At 44.3% G+C, this 17,942-nt stretch overlaps 1 protein-coding gene across 4 annotated transcripts in view; it reads left to right on the top strand.

The window, feature by feature from the left end:
• Positions 1-17,942, top strand: part of mroh1 (maestro heat-like repeat family member 1) — a 67,226-nt gene that overhangs the window by 32,718 nt on the left and 16,566 nt on the right. For 2 of the 4 annotated variants that reach the window (XM_080767104.1, XM_080767103.1), the window contains exons 19-32: positions 189-241; positions 1,182-1,289; positions 2,510-2,629; positions 2,807-2,929; positions 4,645-4,791; positions 7,293-7,382; positions 10,444-10,566; positions 11,393-11,472; positions 11,675-11,816; positions 12,139-12,234; positions 12,841-12,945; positions 15,265-15,400; positions 16,330-16,442; positions 17,698-17,850. In XM_080767104.1, coding sequence (XP_080623230.1) covers positions 189-241; positions 1,182-1,289; positions 2,510-2,629; positions 2,807-2,929; positions 4,645-4,791; positions 7,293-7,382; positions 10,444-10,566; positions 11,393-11,472; positions 11,675-11,816; positions 12,139-12,234; positions 12,841-12,945; positions 15,265-15,400; positions 16,330-16,442; positions 17,698-17,850 — 1,589 coding nt within the window. The remainder of the gene's footprint in view (positions 1-188; positions 242-1,181; positions 1,290-2,509; positions 2,630-2,806; positions 2,930-4,644; positions 4,792-7,292; positions 7,383-10,443; positions 10,567-11,392; positions 11,473-11,674; positions 11,817-12,138; positions 12,235-12,840; positions 12,946-15,264; positions 15,401-16,329; positions 16,443-17,697; positions 17,851-17,942) is intronic. The other 2 variants (XM_080767105.1, XM_080767106.1) reach the window with 2 other exon arrangements.

Here is a 17,942-nt window from a genome sequence, read left to right as displayed (position 1 = left end):
CTAGAATGTCTTTGTTCAATTCATCAAAACATTTAGAGACGTACGAACTTATACAAGATGTCTTTATTGTAGAAATTCAAGTTATAAGTCACACGAAAGGTGGTCTACCCAAAAAAGTTTTATTGTTTGGTTATTAATATACTGTAATAAGTTAATAACTAATATATATGACGTTGTTTTCTTCACAGAGTCGACTGCAGAGAGTCTGGATAAGAAGCTCTGGCACGACAAACTACTAAAGGTCCGTATGTTTATCCCATTCATACCGAGTGCCGCGAGATTGTAGATCTGCTATTTTGTTTTTAAATCCTGAAAATGTGGTGCAAATCTTTGAATATATATATTCTTTCAGAGTGAACGTTTTTAACTCAATATTTTTAGATGGGGGTCGGCAGCCAATTTTTCATAGAATTCCTGGGGTCCTTGACATGAAATAATTTGAGAACCACTGATTATAGAAACATAGGTTTTTTTTTGTTGAAAACTGTCATGATTTTGAAGACATTTTGTAGAATTGTCCTCGGGTCTAAAGGGGTAATCTGACTGACTGTATATTTTGTCATCGAAGAAAGAGAGAAAGTAATCGTTGTTCTTTAGTAACTATAACGCAGGTCTATAAAGACCAGCTTTTTACAGTTGCCTATGACGTAGAACATGTGTACCACGGTCCACTTTGACCCTTTTGTGTGTAAGAATCAAGGTTATAATAGTTTTGGGTTTTTTCATTATAGTTCAGTTTTAGTTAGTTTTGACATATTTCTTTCTAATTCAGTTAGTTTTAGTTAGTTTTTAGAGCGGGTTTGCTAGTTTTTATTTAGTTTGTATTTTTGTGAAAATGCTTAGTTTTAGTTTTAGTTTAGTTAGGTTAGGTTTATGTGTGGGTTAGGGTTAGCGTGTGTTGTTACACTGTGGTATCATTGCTATTGGAGGACATTTTCTTAACCACTTAATCGGCCGATACTTTGTTATACGACAAGCTCAAGAATGTAGTTTTTGAGGGGAGGTAGCCCCTCCTGTGTCCAGCTTTGAGGGTTTGTGTAAACACAGACATTGTGCTAACAAGAATGTGTGGAGTGTTTTAAGGCTTCAGACACATCTTTGCACGGATGCCGAGTGATTCGATTGGATTGACGACGTGTCCCTTCTGTCTGTCTGTCTGTCTGTGATCCGATTGGCTCCAGTTCCTGTCTAAGACCGTGTCAACCATTGACGACGATAAGTGGGTGGGTCAGTTATCGGCCGAGGCCATACGCTACCTGTCCACCTACAACCACTTTCTGGAAGAGAAGGTGAGAACTCGCGCCTTGGAACGTATATATAGTATATCCCATTGTGGGTGCGGGAACCCCTTTTGGTGTTTTAAACATTGTGTTATGATTTAGCTATTGGAAGATAGCAGATCTACAAGCTCATAGCGCGCCACGAGCTTGTAGGTCTGCTATTTTTGAAAGATTGTGAAAATATGGCGCAAATTTGGAATATAGTTTTTTCTTTTTTTCAGGAAGTTTTTAACTCAAATCATTGCTTCGGTTGGGGGGTTCCTGGAATAACATATTTTCAGATGGGGGCCGGCGGCCAATTACATATTGTGGGGGCTCTGATTACACATCAAGGAACACAGGAGACAGCGTTGCAACAAGCCTATTTTAGGCGCAGTTTTATTCACTCAAAATTATATCACATAGTCTTTTCAGCCTACAGCTAGTAGGGAGAGGGCGGGAGGAGGACTCAGCCCTAGAAAAGGTGAATAAGGTTTTAACTTAGGTTCTGGGACTTCTCCGTCCCTGGGTCCAAATAACGGTGCTTTATAGCGGGCCGTGTCCTCCAGTCAAATAGTGACAGTCTCTTATATAGGGGATAGGGGGAAATGAGTTGCCATAAGCCTCCGAGCCCAACGGTAGGTTTAGTCGGTGCCTGGATAGTCCTGTGAGACAAGAGAATCATAATTACTATGGGTCGATCATATATGGTATAATATGGTGAGAGGGAATATGGGTTGGTCTTACCGAGCACCAGGTCAGTCTGTCCCCCCGGGAGAGTCTCGACTAGACTGAGAGAGAGAGAGAGAGAGAGGGCTTTTATGTTGTCTGGGTGTCAGCACGCAGGTGTCAGCTCGTCTGATAATTGTAATTGAAGAGATGCCGTGGGATGTACCGTGCGTCCTGGACCACACCCAGCACGGAGCGTCTCAGGCCTTCCCTCCCTCTCTCCCTCTCTCTCTCTCTCTCTCCCCGGGGTTACCAACCCGTGGTGCGCGGCCCTCGAACGAGACGCCACAATATATATTTTTGGGGTCCTTGACATGAAATATCGAGCACCACTGATATAGAAACATGAGGTATTTCAGAAAACTGTCAGGATTTAGAAGACTTTTTTGGACGTCAGTCCAAAATGGGTTGAGAACGGGCCAAACCAGCATAGAATTCATGTTCAGAAGCGCCTTACATAAAACCCTAATGGTCTCGGGATAATGTAGGCGTTGATGTTGTCATCGTTTGTCCCTGTCCAGAGCTTCCTGTATCGTTGCATAGGAGTGACACTCCAGCAATGTTACAACAAAGAACTGGTGAAGAAACAACTGCAGGAGATTCTCCTCACCGCTCGACACAACGACGCCATCGAGAGAGAGGTCCGTCCGTCCGATAGTAGTTGTTTTTGTTTTCGTATTTGTATTAAATAATATAAGTCACGCATGCTGGAATTGTGTATGTGCATGTACAGTACTGTGTGTGCGTGCGTGCATTTTTCCCTGTATGGGTTGTTTTATCTTTGTGTGTGTGTGTGTGTGTGTGTGTGTGTGTGTCAGGGTGTGGCCATGGGCATTGGGTTGTGTGCCAACAGCCACTTGGAGGGAACTCTGGCCAAATTGGACGAGTTCGGCAAATCGGACGCCTTAAAGAAGTCTCAAGGAATTTTCAGCCTGCTCAAGGTACAAAAACACTACAGTCAGTACACTTCAAACTACAGTCGATACACTTCAAACTACAGTCAGTACACTTCAAACTACAGGCTGTACCCTTCAAACTACAGTCTGTACCCTTCAAACTACAGTCAATACACTTCAAACTACAGTCAGTACACTTCAAACTACAGTCAGTACCCTTCAAACTACAGTCAGTACCCTTCAAACTACAGTCAGTACCCTTCAAACTACAGTCAGTACACTTCAAACTACAGTCGGTACACTTCAAACTACAGGCTGTACCCTTCAAACTACAGTCTGTACACTTCAAACTACAGTCGGTACACTTCAAACTACAGTCAGTACACTTCAAACTACATTCAGTACCCTTCAAACTACAGTCTGTACACTTCAAACTACAGTCCATACACATCAAACTACAGTCAGTACACTTCAAACTACAGGCTGTACACTTCAAACTACAGTCAGTACACTTCAAACTACAGTCAGTACACTTCAAACTACAGGCTGTACACTTCAAACTACAGTCAGTACACTTCAAACTACAGGCTGTACCCTTCAAACTACAGTCTGTACACTTCAAACTACAGTCAGTACACTTCAAACTACAGTCAGTACACTTCAAACTACAAGCAACAAAAAGCACATACAAGTAGAAAGGTGTGCTCAGTAGAGTGCACAAAGGACAGCATGTATGCACTGTGCAGGTAGACTGATGTCCATCAGTCTACAACACATGTGCACCTAAATATATGCAAATGAGGGCCCAACAAGCCTATGGCTTCTCGCTAGTCCTTTTTCGGATATTTGGACAGGATACAAGCAACGCAAGCAACGAACATACTGTATTTACATACAGTATAGTCTAGTAGCCAGCCCATAGAGCCCCATTGTGAACCCGGACATCTATGTTGAGTACACCAACGTTTTATGTTCTAAATGTTTAGTATGGGTCCCCAGCATGTAGAAACTGCCGGATGCTAACTTGCATATGTTGGGCAATTTCCATAATTGGCATAACCTGTGACCATACCATTAACAACCTATAGAAGACAAAATATTAAAAAAATTCATCATGCTTTATCTAGCATGAGATGTGTCAAACTAGGGGGGTTTCATGATGCTGAATCTTTTCCAAGCATTCGTTTTGCACAAAAGAACTTCATTGGGCTAAAAACGGCCATGCCCACTTTTAGCCCAATGAGTGATTTTCCACCATTCCGAAAATAAAATTGAACTGAACTGAACTGTGCTTATTGGCCAGACTCGTATGTAATCCGCCGAAGGCGATACATTTGTTTTTTAAATATATTTTTTATCCCACAATTTTGTAACTCATTTTTCACCCCTGTGTCAATCATCTAATGTGATCCTGGGCTCTACACACCCTCCACCAACCTAGTCCCCATATATGGGGGACAAGGGGAGAGCAACGGACTTGAACTCATGCTTCCTTCATGCCTGAGTGTCCAAGTTGCTCCTTTCCACCTGACAGGGGGGAGTTTCCCTGGTTGGACGTAGCGCGTGGAAGGAACACGTTATTCCATCCAGTTCCTTACCCCTCCTAAGGTGATACATTTGAGTGCACATTTTTGCCACCGACGCAGATTCGCGTCTGGCCACTCGCGAGGACTAAATGCCGAGGCTATAGCACGCCATGCCGCCGTGTGTATCATTTGAGGACAATGCTGTGTGTGTGTGTGCGCGTGTGCGTCCTCCAGGAGCGCAACGACGTGGAGGTGGAGAAGGTGAAGAGCACGTTGATCCTGTGCTACGGCCAGGTGGCGCTCAACGCGCCCCAGGACCAGATAGTGAGCCGCGTGGAGCACGACATCCTGCGCTGCATCAGCAAGCACTTCAACACCAAGGTATGAACCTCATTCTGACCTATTTGAGATTCCTTTGGCGCAGTGTAAAATATCTTTGAAACGGGACGACTGATCTATAATTACAGTAGTTATGTGAAACCAGTCAAGGTGTTAATTTATTTATCATGTATTGCTATGCATTATTGTACATTGTACTGTTCTTTACACGTATTTTACATTTCCTGTTAGGTTTCAGATGAACTAACCTCTCAGCCCCCTCTCAGCTGCTCAACGGTGATGTTTAGACCAGTAAACATCATCAGTTTCAGCTGGTATTCCCCCCCCCCTCCCCGGGAAATGACTCCTTTTCAACTGGATCATTTCACTGGGAAACGACTCCTGTTCAGCTGATACTTATACAGGGATAAACTCATAAAAAATATGGAAAACGTTAATTTGGTTGATTATTTCTCCCCTTCAATAAAGCCAATTGGTGTCATATTTTATATTGTTAAGGGAAGCCTGATTTGTCGCCATTACAACAAGGCGCAACTTGTAAGGACCGTACTCTTGTGGGAATGAGAAACGCAGGCAAATGTGTATAAGTACAGTAGAGCCCCTAAATATGTTTTCTCAGACAGGTGGCGGGCATCTCCCTTTAGTCCATTTTGGTGTTTGGTGTTAGCATTATGTTGTGCTTTAGCTATTGAAAAATAGCAGATCTACGAGCTTGTAAAGGTCTGCTATTTTTGAAAAATCGAAGAACCACTGACATGGAGACATGGCTTTTTCAGAAAACTGTCGGGATGTAGAAGACATTTTTAAATAAAGATGGGGCTCACGAAACAACAATAGCAATTGTTATGATTTGCAGGAGAGAAATGACCCATTTAGGCCTGACCTAAATGAAAAAAAAATCTTCTAAATCCTCCAGTTTTCTGAAATAAATATTTTCCCAAATTTTCAAAAAAAAAAGCAGACCTACAAGCTCGTAGCGCACCACTCAATAGCTACATTATATCATAATGTTTAACCCATTTAGGCCTGACCTCGAAATAAATAAATATAAATCGAAATCCTCCAGTTTTCTGAAATAAATATTTTCACGATTTTTTCAAAAATAGCAGACCGACTATACAAGCCTTGTAGATCTGCTATTTTTCGATAGCTAAATTATAACATATAACGTTCAAAACACCAAAAGGGGTTCCCGCCCCCAAAATGGGATAATTGACCGAAATGTCTAAAACGTTGCACGTCAGTTGAACAGGCGTCGTTGCCAGGTTCCTTTGTGTAAAAGCAACAACAACCCCCTTTAACATCAGCATCTCCCGGCTACACTTTTCATTACCTGCTGGGGGAGGAGAGAGGTTCATCTAAGCTCTTAATCGTTGGATATGGCAGGTTAAAGCTTTCCCCAACACATTCTTCAGGATAACGAATAGTATAGTTCACCCAAAAAATGTAGTCCCCTTCAACAAGCTGCAACCATACAGTCTGGTGTCAGATTTAAAGGACAACTTTAGTTTTTTTCAACCAAGGTTCATGTTTTAGGATGTTATTATAGAAAGTAAAAGATGAGTGTACATTTTTTTTCTTCGTTTGCTGCTTTCTTTCGTTTTAGGGATTTTAGCTGTTTTTGACAGGGGGGCGGGGACATTCGATCATGGGGCTAAATGTATTTTTTTACAAAACTTTACAGAAATTTATTTTTTTATTATTTACTTTAGTCCTAAAATCCCTAAAACGAAAGAGAGCAGCAAATGAAAAAGAAAATTACACTCACCTTTTACTTTCTCTAATAACAATAATAAAACATGAACCGTGGTTGAAAGAAACTAAAGTTGTCCCTATTTTGGTCCATGTCGATGTGCAACACACGGAAATAAATGCAGAATAGCACGGCTATACAAGCTCACAACACGCCGCACCGCGATGCGTTTGTGTATTTGTAGATCTGATATTTTTCGCTATTCGTCATACAACATGAATAGCTCCCCTGCTACTCCATTGCCAATACCAAACAACATACGTTCTCATTAGCACACAATAACTGTTTTCCCCGAAAATATACAAATGAGCCCACCGATTTTTACTCGTATACGCGCTGCCGACACGACGCAAAGATGAAGTATTTTCAATAGAAAACATACTTCCCGTGACCCCCAGCCAGAGGCAGGGATAACGGAGTGACTCGATACTCTAGTCTTATAATAAGTCTTATCTTCAGTGATTCGAAACATCTCTGCATCAGTAGTATAGGGAAGTGGAACTCCTCCATTGTTACCCTACCCTCATAACCTGCGTGTTCTCTCCTCAACACGAGAGAGAGAGGGGCCAGGAAGTGGAGCATTAATTAATGTGTCTCATTGAATTAATTAAAGGAGGTGAAGGAAAGGGGTTGGCGTGACGTGTTGGTTTTGCTGAGGTTTTTTTTTTTTTACTGACCATCCTGTTATTCTGTCATACAGGTTCTGGGGGTGAAGGAAGGGGTTGGCGTGACGTGTTGGTGTTGCTGAGGTTTTCTTTTTTACTGACCATCCTGTTATTCTGTCATACAGGTTCTGGGGATTAAAGTAGAGACCAAGGTATCGTTCACCACAGGAAAGCTGGGACTGTCAGTCGCTTCGCTTTGTTTCCCTGTGTCTACCGTAATTACCCCCTCCCTCTCTCTCTCTCTCTCTCTCCTTCTGTCAATGCTTCTTTGTTGTCTCTCTCATACTCCTGACTCTCTCTCTCTCTCTTTCTCTGTGTGTGTCTTGGTCTTGGTCCGTCTGTCTGTCATATAAACCTTTTCTCCACCACTCTCTCTCTCTGTCTGTCTCTGAGGAATACTCACAATTTACAGCTTGACATTAACATTAACTTTGTCCTCACCGGTCTGAACCTTAAAACGCATATTTCACGTCGGAAGAACATTTTCACGTTCACTGAGTTATTGAATAGTTGACTGTCAGTGTTGGCCTTTATAGAAACCCAACATTAGTATAATATAGTCTTGTTTTTAACCCATTTATAGGCCTGTCCTCAAAATAAAAAACAAATCTTGAAAGAGGTTCCTCCGAAGTGAAATGTAGTATTTATGGAAGACTTCACTGAATGTGAAATCCTGGCCGAGGCAGATCTTACTGTTTCCTGTTCCTGTTCTATATGGGTTCTATAATTCTAATCGGGAACACTGAAGCAGCTCTCTGTCAGTCAGAACACACACTGGGCTCCATGGATTATTATAACCCCTTGAGCATGTCATCAACCATCTCTTGGCATTATCTTGCGTTATTTTCTGTCAATTCTGTTTTTTGTTATGTTTGGGATCTTATCCCCCAATCTCTGCACAATCGAGTGATCTCTTGGGTAGTTGACTGACTCCCCCATCCAGATTATTCTTTGAACAAACACAATTGTTGGTGTTGGAAAAGAGGCTTTTTGTAAACCTTTCACTCAGTGGTTCTCAACTCCAGTAGCGGTGTGGCAGTTGATTGGACTAATCGATTTAATCGAAACTATTTCTAACGATAGTAATTGATTTTAGCACATTTTATTTCATTAAGTTGACCTCTTTAAACCTGGAATACCTAGTCAATAATAATAGGCAAAGAATGTCCTAAATCAGTGACAATATAGATTATTGACAGTGTTGTGATCTTATTGATACAGTAGGTTACCTTAGCTGCTGTTGTGCAACAGCGTATAAAATACTTAAGTGCTTAGTCAGACTGATTGCTTTCACTGATTATAAAGAAAAACTTTTTTTTTCTCTTCGATTCATTGATATAATATTTATATAATAGAAATGACTTGCTCATAGTCAATTATTCGACGGAAATTGCAATTGATAGAATAATCTCTTAAGGAGATAACGATCAAATAGTCGCAGCCAAAAAACTCAACTACTGGTGTTTTCGTTTCAACTCTTATTTATGGGATGGACTCGCCGTGGTGACTGAGTCGTGTCGTGGCCGCTTCCCTCGAGTTGAAAACCACTGTTGCTAAATGCTACAACGGCACCTCGCTATACGAGGAGCAGGCCTCCAGGTCTGACCTGTCTACTCTCAAGGCCTATTCATAGTCTGGATCTTCGGTGGTGAGGTGACCGCCGCTCCGGTGGTGAGGTGACCGCCGGTGACCACCGCTCCGGTGGTGAGGTGACCGCCGCTCCGGTGGTGAGGTGACCGCCGCTCCGGTGGTGAGGTGACCGCCGCTCCGGTGGTGAGGTGACCGCCGCTCCGGTGGTGAGGTGACCGCCGGTGACCACCGCTCCGGTGGTGAGGTGACCGCCGCTCCGGTGGTGAGGTGACCGCCGCTCCGGTGGTGAGGTGACCGCCGCTCCGGTGGTGAGGTGACCGCCGCTCCGGTGGTGAGGTGACCGCCGCTCCGGTGGTGAGGTGACCGCCGCTCCGGTGGTGAGGTGACCGCCGCTCCGGTGGTGAGGTGACCGCCGCTCCGGTGGTGAGGTGACCGCCGCTCCGGTGGTGAGGTGACCGCCGCTCCGGTGGTGAGGTGACCTAATAGTTAACTAAAACTGACTAAAAAACTAAAACTAGAATTAAAAAAACATTTTAGTTAACTGAAACTAATAAAAACTAAAAATGTATTAAAAAAACGATAACTAAACTGAAACTGTATTGTGTGTCCTCAAAACTAACTGAAATTATAGACAAAATACCCTTAGTTTTAGTTTTTATCAATATTTATATGCCTTTCGGAGATTTATAATATAATCCTTTTAAATTCATTAGATTAATTTCCTCATTTCTCCAACAAAGTTTTACGGCAGTTTTCAGCACCGTGCGGCAGCATGTAGCCACGCTAACCCTAACCCACAAATAAGTACGAAAAAATAACTAAAACTAAACTATAACTACCGGTAAACTAAAACTAAGCATTTTCACCAAAATAAAAACTAACAAACCCGCTCTAAAAAACGAACTAAAAACTAACTGAATTAGAAAGCACTATGTCAAAACTAACTAAACTATAATGAAAAAAAAAAAAAACTATTATAACCTTCATGACCACCGGAGCTGTCATAACGTGGAGCGGTCGGTGGTGAGTAAAAACGAAGAGCGAAGGGCCCCGGGGGGGAGAGAGAGGTGGTTTCTTCACCGCGGCTCCGTGACGTCATGTTGTCGTTGCGGTGCAGGTCACCTTCAACCACCGATAAATCCAGACTTATGAATACCGCTTTAGACTGCTAGGCGGTCTACTCTACCGTTGAACCCAATCTGCTTTCTCTTTTCCAATCAGTCACACACGCCCTCTTTGACTTCAGACATGCTCTGCCTCCTGTCGCCTCACCTGTCGTCGGATCAAACCTGCTGTACTGTTTACAAACTCACCGCCCGGTGTCGATGAGAAATGGCGCTGACCAAGCTATAGCTGACTTGATTTGGTTTTTGTAATGGTAGCGGTAGCGAATGGTTGTTTGTGCTTGTGCTGTGCTGCGTTTGTTGTGTGTACGTATATAGAGTTGCATCAGTTTTTTTAAAGACGCCTGCAGTTGCTGCACACGGTGTGGTTTGCTGTAACACACTATGCATTCCTGTTCAGTTTGGAAAAAACCCGATTAACATAATTCTACATGATTCACTTTTCAACTCGACCAGCCTAAGGATCTGTCGCACGTGTTCTTCTGTCACGTTCTGTCCACGTGTCTGTGTGTGTCTGTGTGTGTGTGTGTGTGTGTGTGTGTGTGTTGGTACCGTGCTACAGGACCTGACCATGAAGTTGAGTTTGATCCAGAGTGTCGGGCTCATTGCCAGAGCCATCAAGGAATGTGTGAAGAGACAAGGCTACGTGTTCTCTCGCAAACAGGAGCTGACGTCTGTCATGCTGGTAAAGTAGCACAAACCTCGCTTGTCGGTTGTGTGTTAGTCTGGTTTTAGTCGACCAAATGTGAGATTTTAGTCTGCTAAATCTGCAGTCGGTTTAGTCGTTTCGGCGGGCCTCTGTGCCATCGTAATGGCTGATTTTACACTTGCTGAAAATAGCCCGATCTACAAGCTCACGCCATTATAAATCTTATAACCATGGTTATGAGATTTATAACGCCAAGAGTGTATGCGCGTCACGTCATCATACCTGGAAAGTGGAAGTTATGTGGGGAGGCCTACTGAGTGGTAAAAAAAAACCCTGCTTTCTGGCCTTGACAAGCCCTATACATCCAAAACTCACTTTGCCACTCGATTTGCACTCACTTTATGCACCAGCTCAGTGGCCTTGTGGTTAGAGTGTCCGCCCTGAGACTGGGAGGTCGGGGTTCGATCCCCGGCCGGGTCATACCAAAGACTCTAAAAATTGGACCCAGTGTCTCCCTGCTTGACACTCAGCATCAAAGGGTTGGATTGGGGGTAAGTCCCTGCGACATACTAGCGTCATGTCCAGGGGGTGTACTTGTACATCAAGCTGCCTCACGCTACAGAAACAGGAGATAGGCTCCTGCCCCTATGGGCCTCATGGCTCGGCAAGGCTACTACTTACTTATGCATGTGCACTACCCTCCATAACCAAGTTATCTTTTGTCAAAACCACCTCATTTACCAGTTTATTAATTACAAATACACTATGTTCATAGTATTCTTTAAATAAACATTGAACAAAGAAAAAGAGGATTGAGTGAGTAGACGTAAATCCTAAAGAGCTGTGTCGTGTTGGTCGTCAGGACTTCATCAAAGCAGAGCCAGCGGACGCCATGAAGACTCCTGTACGCCATCGAGTGATGACCGCCTGTGCCAACCTCATGTATCCTTACCCGTAAAAACAACTGCTTGGGAAGGTGGGCAAGAATGGTCAAATGCATGTGGTCAATGTGAGCGTTAATATATATATTATCAAAAGTGGTACATCCAACCAGACGTCTGTGGCTGTGGCAAGCCCCGAGACCACTCCCACAACCACGCAACCACCACGTTTGACCCCTTGACCTTTGGCGCTCCGCCTCCAGCCCCCTGGACCCCCCGCTGAGCGAGAACGAGACCTTTGACCTGCTGAAGGTGTGCGTGAACAGCGTGTTCTCCCTGCCTCCGGAGACGCACACGCCGGAGAAGGTCAAGGACGAGGAGATAATGGACCCCAAGCAGAGGGAGGTGAGGACACAGGCCCACGCATACGGCACACACACACACACACACACACACACACACACACACACACACCGGAGAAGCATAAAGATGAGTTGAAAATGGACCCTGAGCTGAAAGAGAAATGTTTTCAATTTGTCAAATAATAATCTAGGAATGATCTAGGAAAAAAATTTATACGTTTGAAATCATTTTAAATAAACATAAAAATGTGTCCGTGAGTGACCCACACATGGGTCCCCGACCCAGTGTGTGTGGGAGCCAGTATGTATAGACAAACCAAAGGAAATGAGTCAAACGTTCTCCTCTCGTCATTCTTTGCATCCAGGCGTTATACAGGGACACCTTCGCTGCACTGCAGGAGCTGCTGAAGAGCGTCCTGGCCAAAGACCCCACGCCCGACGGCCTGCAGAGCATCTTCAAGGTATACCGTCCATCGAAAAGAAACGTACCTGGACAGGAGAAAAGTACAATTTAGGCATTTAGCAGACGCTCTTAATCCAGAGCGATTTACATTAACGGTTCGCATTCCACGCTAATTAATCAAATATTCCACGCTGCCTAGATTGTTTTATTACCTTTACAGCATACGCGCTTTTGATCCGTGAAAAACCGCTAGTAAACACCCCCCAGCATTTGTTATTGAGCCGACAAAGAAAAGCCACTTCCATGATCCGGGTCACATGACAAAGAGCAAAGCGAGCCAAGATTGTCCCCTATACCCCCTCGTTCACTTGCATTGGACTCAGTTTCCCAGAAGCCCTAGCAGCCCCAGAGCATGGGTTGATTTCCTGGTTTCGTCGTCATAACGTGACGGCCTCGTCACCAGGTCCGCGACAAAGCCGCTGTAGACATGTACACTACAGTAATATGGAATCATAAAATGTAAAAGTAAGCTAGTACAGTAGCTTTAATTCCACTTTTGCAAGCCACACAATGTTATATGTTGTTTTTTTTGTATGGTGTGAATGCCAACCCTTGGGCTCTGTCCTGTGTGTGTGTGTGTGTGTGTGTGTGTGTGTGTGTGTAGCACGTGGAGTCATGGTTGAGTTCATCCCTGGACCACGAGCGAGAGAGGGCTGTCCGAACCACCGCCAACATGCTGAAATACTACCTGGAAACGCTCACCGTCAAGGTACTCTCTCACACTCACAGTCTCTCTCTCTCTCTCTCAACGACCTCTGCATCCACGGGATGCACTACTGTACTACTTTTTATTCTAGTTCATTTTTCTAGCTTTATTCATAATAATCATTTCTTCTTTGTTTTCTACATGAATATAACCACATTGTGACCATATAAAATGAAATGGGAGTTAAATGCTGCGATTTGTAAAAAAGAAAAAAAAAAGGCCAAACATGACTCCTAACGTCGTTGCATAAAATGTCCCTGGGACTCATCTAGATTAGAAGACCATCCCTGCCTTCCCGGGACTCATTACATTGAAAACCTATTTACATCACTGATTAATTATAAGTATCTGCGTTACATTTTTGGTTTGTTTGTGAACTACATCTGTACCGTTGACTGTTCTGTGATACCCTTTTTGTTGCCGTTATAGAACATGGTGTCCTTCATGACGTTGTGGGGTTTTGTTGCCGGTATAGAACATGGTGTCCTTCATAACGTTGTGGGGTTTTGTTGCCGGTATAGAACATGGTGTCCTTCATGACGTTGTGGGGTTTTGTTGCCGGTATAGAACATGGTGTCCTTCATGACGTTGTGGGGTTTTGTTGCCGGTATAGAACATGGTGTCCTTCATGACGCTGTGGGGTTTTGTTGCCGGTATAGAACATGGTGTCCTTCATAACGCTGTGGGGTTTTGTTGCCGGTATAGAACATGGTGTCCTGGGGCACGGTGGCACAGTTGGTAGTGCTGTCGCCTCACAGCTAGAAGGTCCTGGGTTCGATTCCCGCTGGGGACGCTGTGGGCACTGGCGGCGTGTTCCCTCCTCCGCGTCATCAGTGCCCATACCCGAGGCGGGGGTTGGCGAAAGGGCCTTTCTGTGTGGAGTTTGCATGTTCTCCCCGTGTCCCCTAGGGTAGATACCCTCACAAAAACATGCCGTAATCCTGGTCTCTAAAACTACCTCCCCCTGGCCAGCCGGGGCGCCTGATGGAGGGGAAAGGAACTGGTCGGAATAACGTGTCCCTTCCACGCGCTACGTCCGGCCGGGGAAATTCCCCTCTGTCAGGTGAAAAGAAGCAGCTTGGACTCCTCATGCAGTCCGCTGCCCCCCCCAGGTTGGCAGAGGAAGTGTAGCGCCCCGGATTACTTCGATAATTGGCACTGGGTGAAAAGAAAAACTGGGTTACAAAATCGTGGGATAAAAAAAAAAAAAAAAGAAAAGAACATGGTGTCCTTCATAACGCTGTGGGGTTTTGTTGCCGGTATAGAACACGGTGTCCTTCATAACGTTGTGGGGTTTTGTTGCCGTTATAGAACATGGTGTCCTTCATAACGTTGTGGGGTTTTGTTGCCGGTATAGAACATGGTGTCCTTCATAACGTTGTGGGTTTTGTTGCCGGTATAGAACATGGTGTCCTTCATAACGTTGTGGGGTTTTGTTGCCGGTATAGAACACGGTGTCCTTCATAACGTTGTGGGGTTTTGTTGCCGTTATAGAACATGGTGTCCTTCATAACGCTGTGGGGTTTTGTTGCCGGTATAGAACATGGTGTCCTTCATAACGTTGTGGGGTTTTGTTGCCGGTATAGAACATGGTGTCCTTCATAACGTTGTGGGGTTTTGTTGCCGGTATAGAACATGGTGTCCTTCATAACGTTGTGGGGTTTTGTTGCCGGTATAGAACATGGTGTCCTTCATAACGTTGTGGGGTTTTGTTGCCGGTATAGAACATGGTGTCCTTCATAACGTTGTGGGGTTTTGTTGCCGTTATAGAACATGGTGTCCTTCATAACGCTGTGGGGTTTTGTTGCCGTTATAGAACATGGTGTCCTTCATAACGTTGTGGGGTTTTGTTGCCGTTATAGAACATGGTGTCCTTCATAACGCTGTGGGGTTTTGTTGCCGTTATAGAACATGGTGTCCTTCATAACGTTGTGGGGTTTTGTTGCCGTTATAGAACATGGTGTCCTTCATAACGCTGTGGGGTTTTGTTGCCGTTATAGAACACGGTGTCCTTCATAACGTTGTGGGGTTTTGTTGCCGTTATAGAACATGGTGTCCTTCATGACGTTGTGGGGTTTTGTTGCCGTTATAGAACATGGTGTCCTTCATAACGTTGTGGGGTTTTGTTGCCGTTATAGAACATGGTGTCCTTCATAACGCTGTGGGGTTTTGTTGCCGTTATAGAACACGGTGTCCTTCATAACGTTGTGGGGTTTTGTTGCCGTTATAGAACATGGTGTCCTTCATGACGTTGTGGGGTTTTGTTGCCGTTATAGAACATGGTGTCCTTCATGACGTTGTGGGGTTTTGTTGCCGTTATAGAACATGGTGTCCTTCCACAACCTGGGAGCTCTGCTGGGTCGACTGGCTCCTCGCTGCACCGACCCACGCCACGATGTGCGCCTGGCAGCCGTCGACTCCATATACACCCTGCTCTATATACAGCTACGCTATGAGGGTAGGTACACACACACACACACATGAACACACGTACACACACCACTTTGTATACAGCTAGAATATGAAGTTATTATACTGTACACATTTAAAAAGTGGAGCTTTTAGATATTTTTTTGAAAAGTTGTGAAAGTTATTTTGTTATTGAGAGGATATAATCAGGTGGTGCACACTATTATTTTGGGCTAGTACTCAAAGGAGCACCTGCCCATGCTAGTTTGGTGCGGGTGGGGGGGGGGGATACAGACACCTAGTCACAGACAGTGTCGTCGTTAAGCAGCAGTATATATTCCACTGGCGGCACCTGTCCGTTTATCTCTAGCACAACCACAGACGTCCAACACGTATACAACGAATTACTCGCTTAATGCTGCCTGCAGGTTCCATGTTTAATTCCAGCCAGTGTGTAACCTACATTGTTTAAGTGGCAGTTTTCATTTTGTAAACATGGTCGCTAACGTGGTTTAGCGACTATAGCACTTTGACAGCTCATCCATCGTAGCTTGTTTACAAGTGAAACGGACTTCCTGTGCAGAAACTGTCTCGTCAAAATAAGAGCCACTTGTGATGATTAGTCAACGCTAGTTTTATTTCCAAGTCTACTTACAGGACGTTAACGTCTCATTTGAGTTCCTTTTGAATGCCTGTCGGCGTTCTCTAAATCCCTAGCTGTCTCTCAGCTGGTGCGCAAATTGCGCCTCCATGCCTTTTGATCTACGTTTTGACGACCACTGGCGCACCGCTTGTGTGCACCCGTGGATATAATCACACGTTTTGTTGCTTGTGAGGGTTATTGATGGAAGCATTATTTAATTTGTTTGTATTGGTCGGTGGTTGTTTAATTCTCGTTGTGCTTCTCAGAACCACTCTGTACCTACAGTAACACCAACCTGCTGTTCTAAGCTGTGTGTGTGTAACTGTGATTTACAGGATTCTCCACAGACTATAAGGACGACTCTGTTGAGAGTCTGATGCCTCTGAGGAACGTTCTGGAAAACCCCGACTACTCTGCTCTCTACAAGACCTGCTCTGACCTCACCAAGGTACTGCAGAGTAGACTCTGTCTTACGCCTAGACTTTTTTTTTACTAATTTTGAAAAACATTTTTAAATGGTGGAAATGGCTGACCTACATCGACACGTCGTGAGCTTGCACATCGGCCTTTTCCGACACCATCGGGGCCCATGACGTAAATCACCGTCAAGTTCAAGTGCACGGTCATGTGCCCGAGACGGGGATTGATAATCTCCGTCAAATAAAACTGATCGCATCGCTCTACAGCCTAGAGGCGCTTGCTGACGATGGGCACGTTTTATTAATGGATTAAATAGGCCCCTCAAGGTGTTAAACTTCCAATTTATGGAATTTCTTAGATTTTTCTTGTATTTCTTCATGAAACATTGCATTTTGTGTTTTTATTTCGGGACCCATAAAAATGTGCCCGCGACCCACAAATTGGTCCCGACACAGTGTTTGGGAACCACTGTTTTTTTCTTTTTTTGTTATCAAATGTTTTTCATTTAAGACAAAATAGCACAAAACACCATGATGTTTTAAGTAATAAACTACTCTTGTAAGTGAAGACGGCGTGCATGCAGGACTTCCATTTTCTCGTTTCTTTATGCAAGCGCCATCGTTTTTCCATAGATAAAGAAAGAGAAGAGCAAGGGGAAGAGAGAGAAAGATAAATAATAATAATGAATTGCATTTTTTTTAACGCTTTGCTCTAAGCAACCAAAGCGCTTTACACTGGTTCGTTCATTCATACATTGGGAGGTGAAGCGGCGAACAAGTCGATGCCACTTCCCACATTCACACACCGATTGTGGCGAGCTCGCACCGACCGGCTCATTGGAGGCAACGTAGGGTTCATTGTCTTGCCCAAGGACACTTCGACATGTGGACAGGAGACAGGAGAAAAAAAACCAATGTAAATTAGGGCATTAAGCAACTAGTCGCCTAGTAAATCCACTAGTCGACCTTGCTGGTACTAGTTGACTAGTTGATAAGAAATTATTTTTTTCCCTGATTTTGTAGGCCTCAAGTACACAGTACACAGTTTTTAAATGTACAAATATTTAACATAATAGGTGGTTAAACAACTACGGTAGTCGACTAGTAAACTAGTCGACTAGTAAAAATGACTAGAAGTGAACGCCCTAATGTGAACACACATCATTGTCTATCTCTCTGACATGACATGTACCGTAGAATGCAATAACTACAGATGAATGTAATTTGTGTGTGTGTGTGTGTGTGTGTGTGTGTGTGTGTGTGTGTGCGTGTGTGTGCGTGCAGGTGATCAGTAAGCGTCTGCCACAGCAGCAGGTGAGCACGTTGCTGTTCATGCTGTTTGAGGGCGTGGCCGACAGTCAGACCAACTGCTGCAGAGCCTCCACCGTCATCATCAACACGCTGATGAAGAACAGGGGAGCCGCGCTGCAGGACCTGGTATACACACACACTCACACACGCACACACACACACACACACACACACACACACACACACACGCTGCCTCACTTTAGAGCCACTGGCCAGGA

Source organism: Protomyctophum bolini, assembly GCF_963924005.1.
Source record: "Protomyctophum bolini genome assembly, chromosome: 7".
Classification (NCBI taxonomy): Eukaryota; Metazoa; Chordata; class Actinopteri; order Myctophiformes; family Myctophidae; genus Protomyctophum; species Protomyctophum bolini.
Note: the sequence above shows the minus strand (reverse complement) of the source record. Positions and strands in the feature narration are given on the sequence as shown.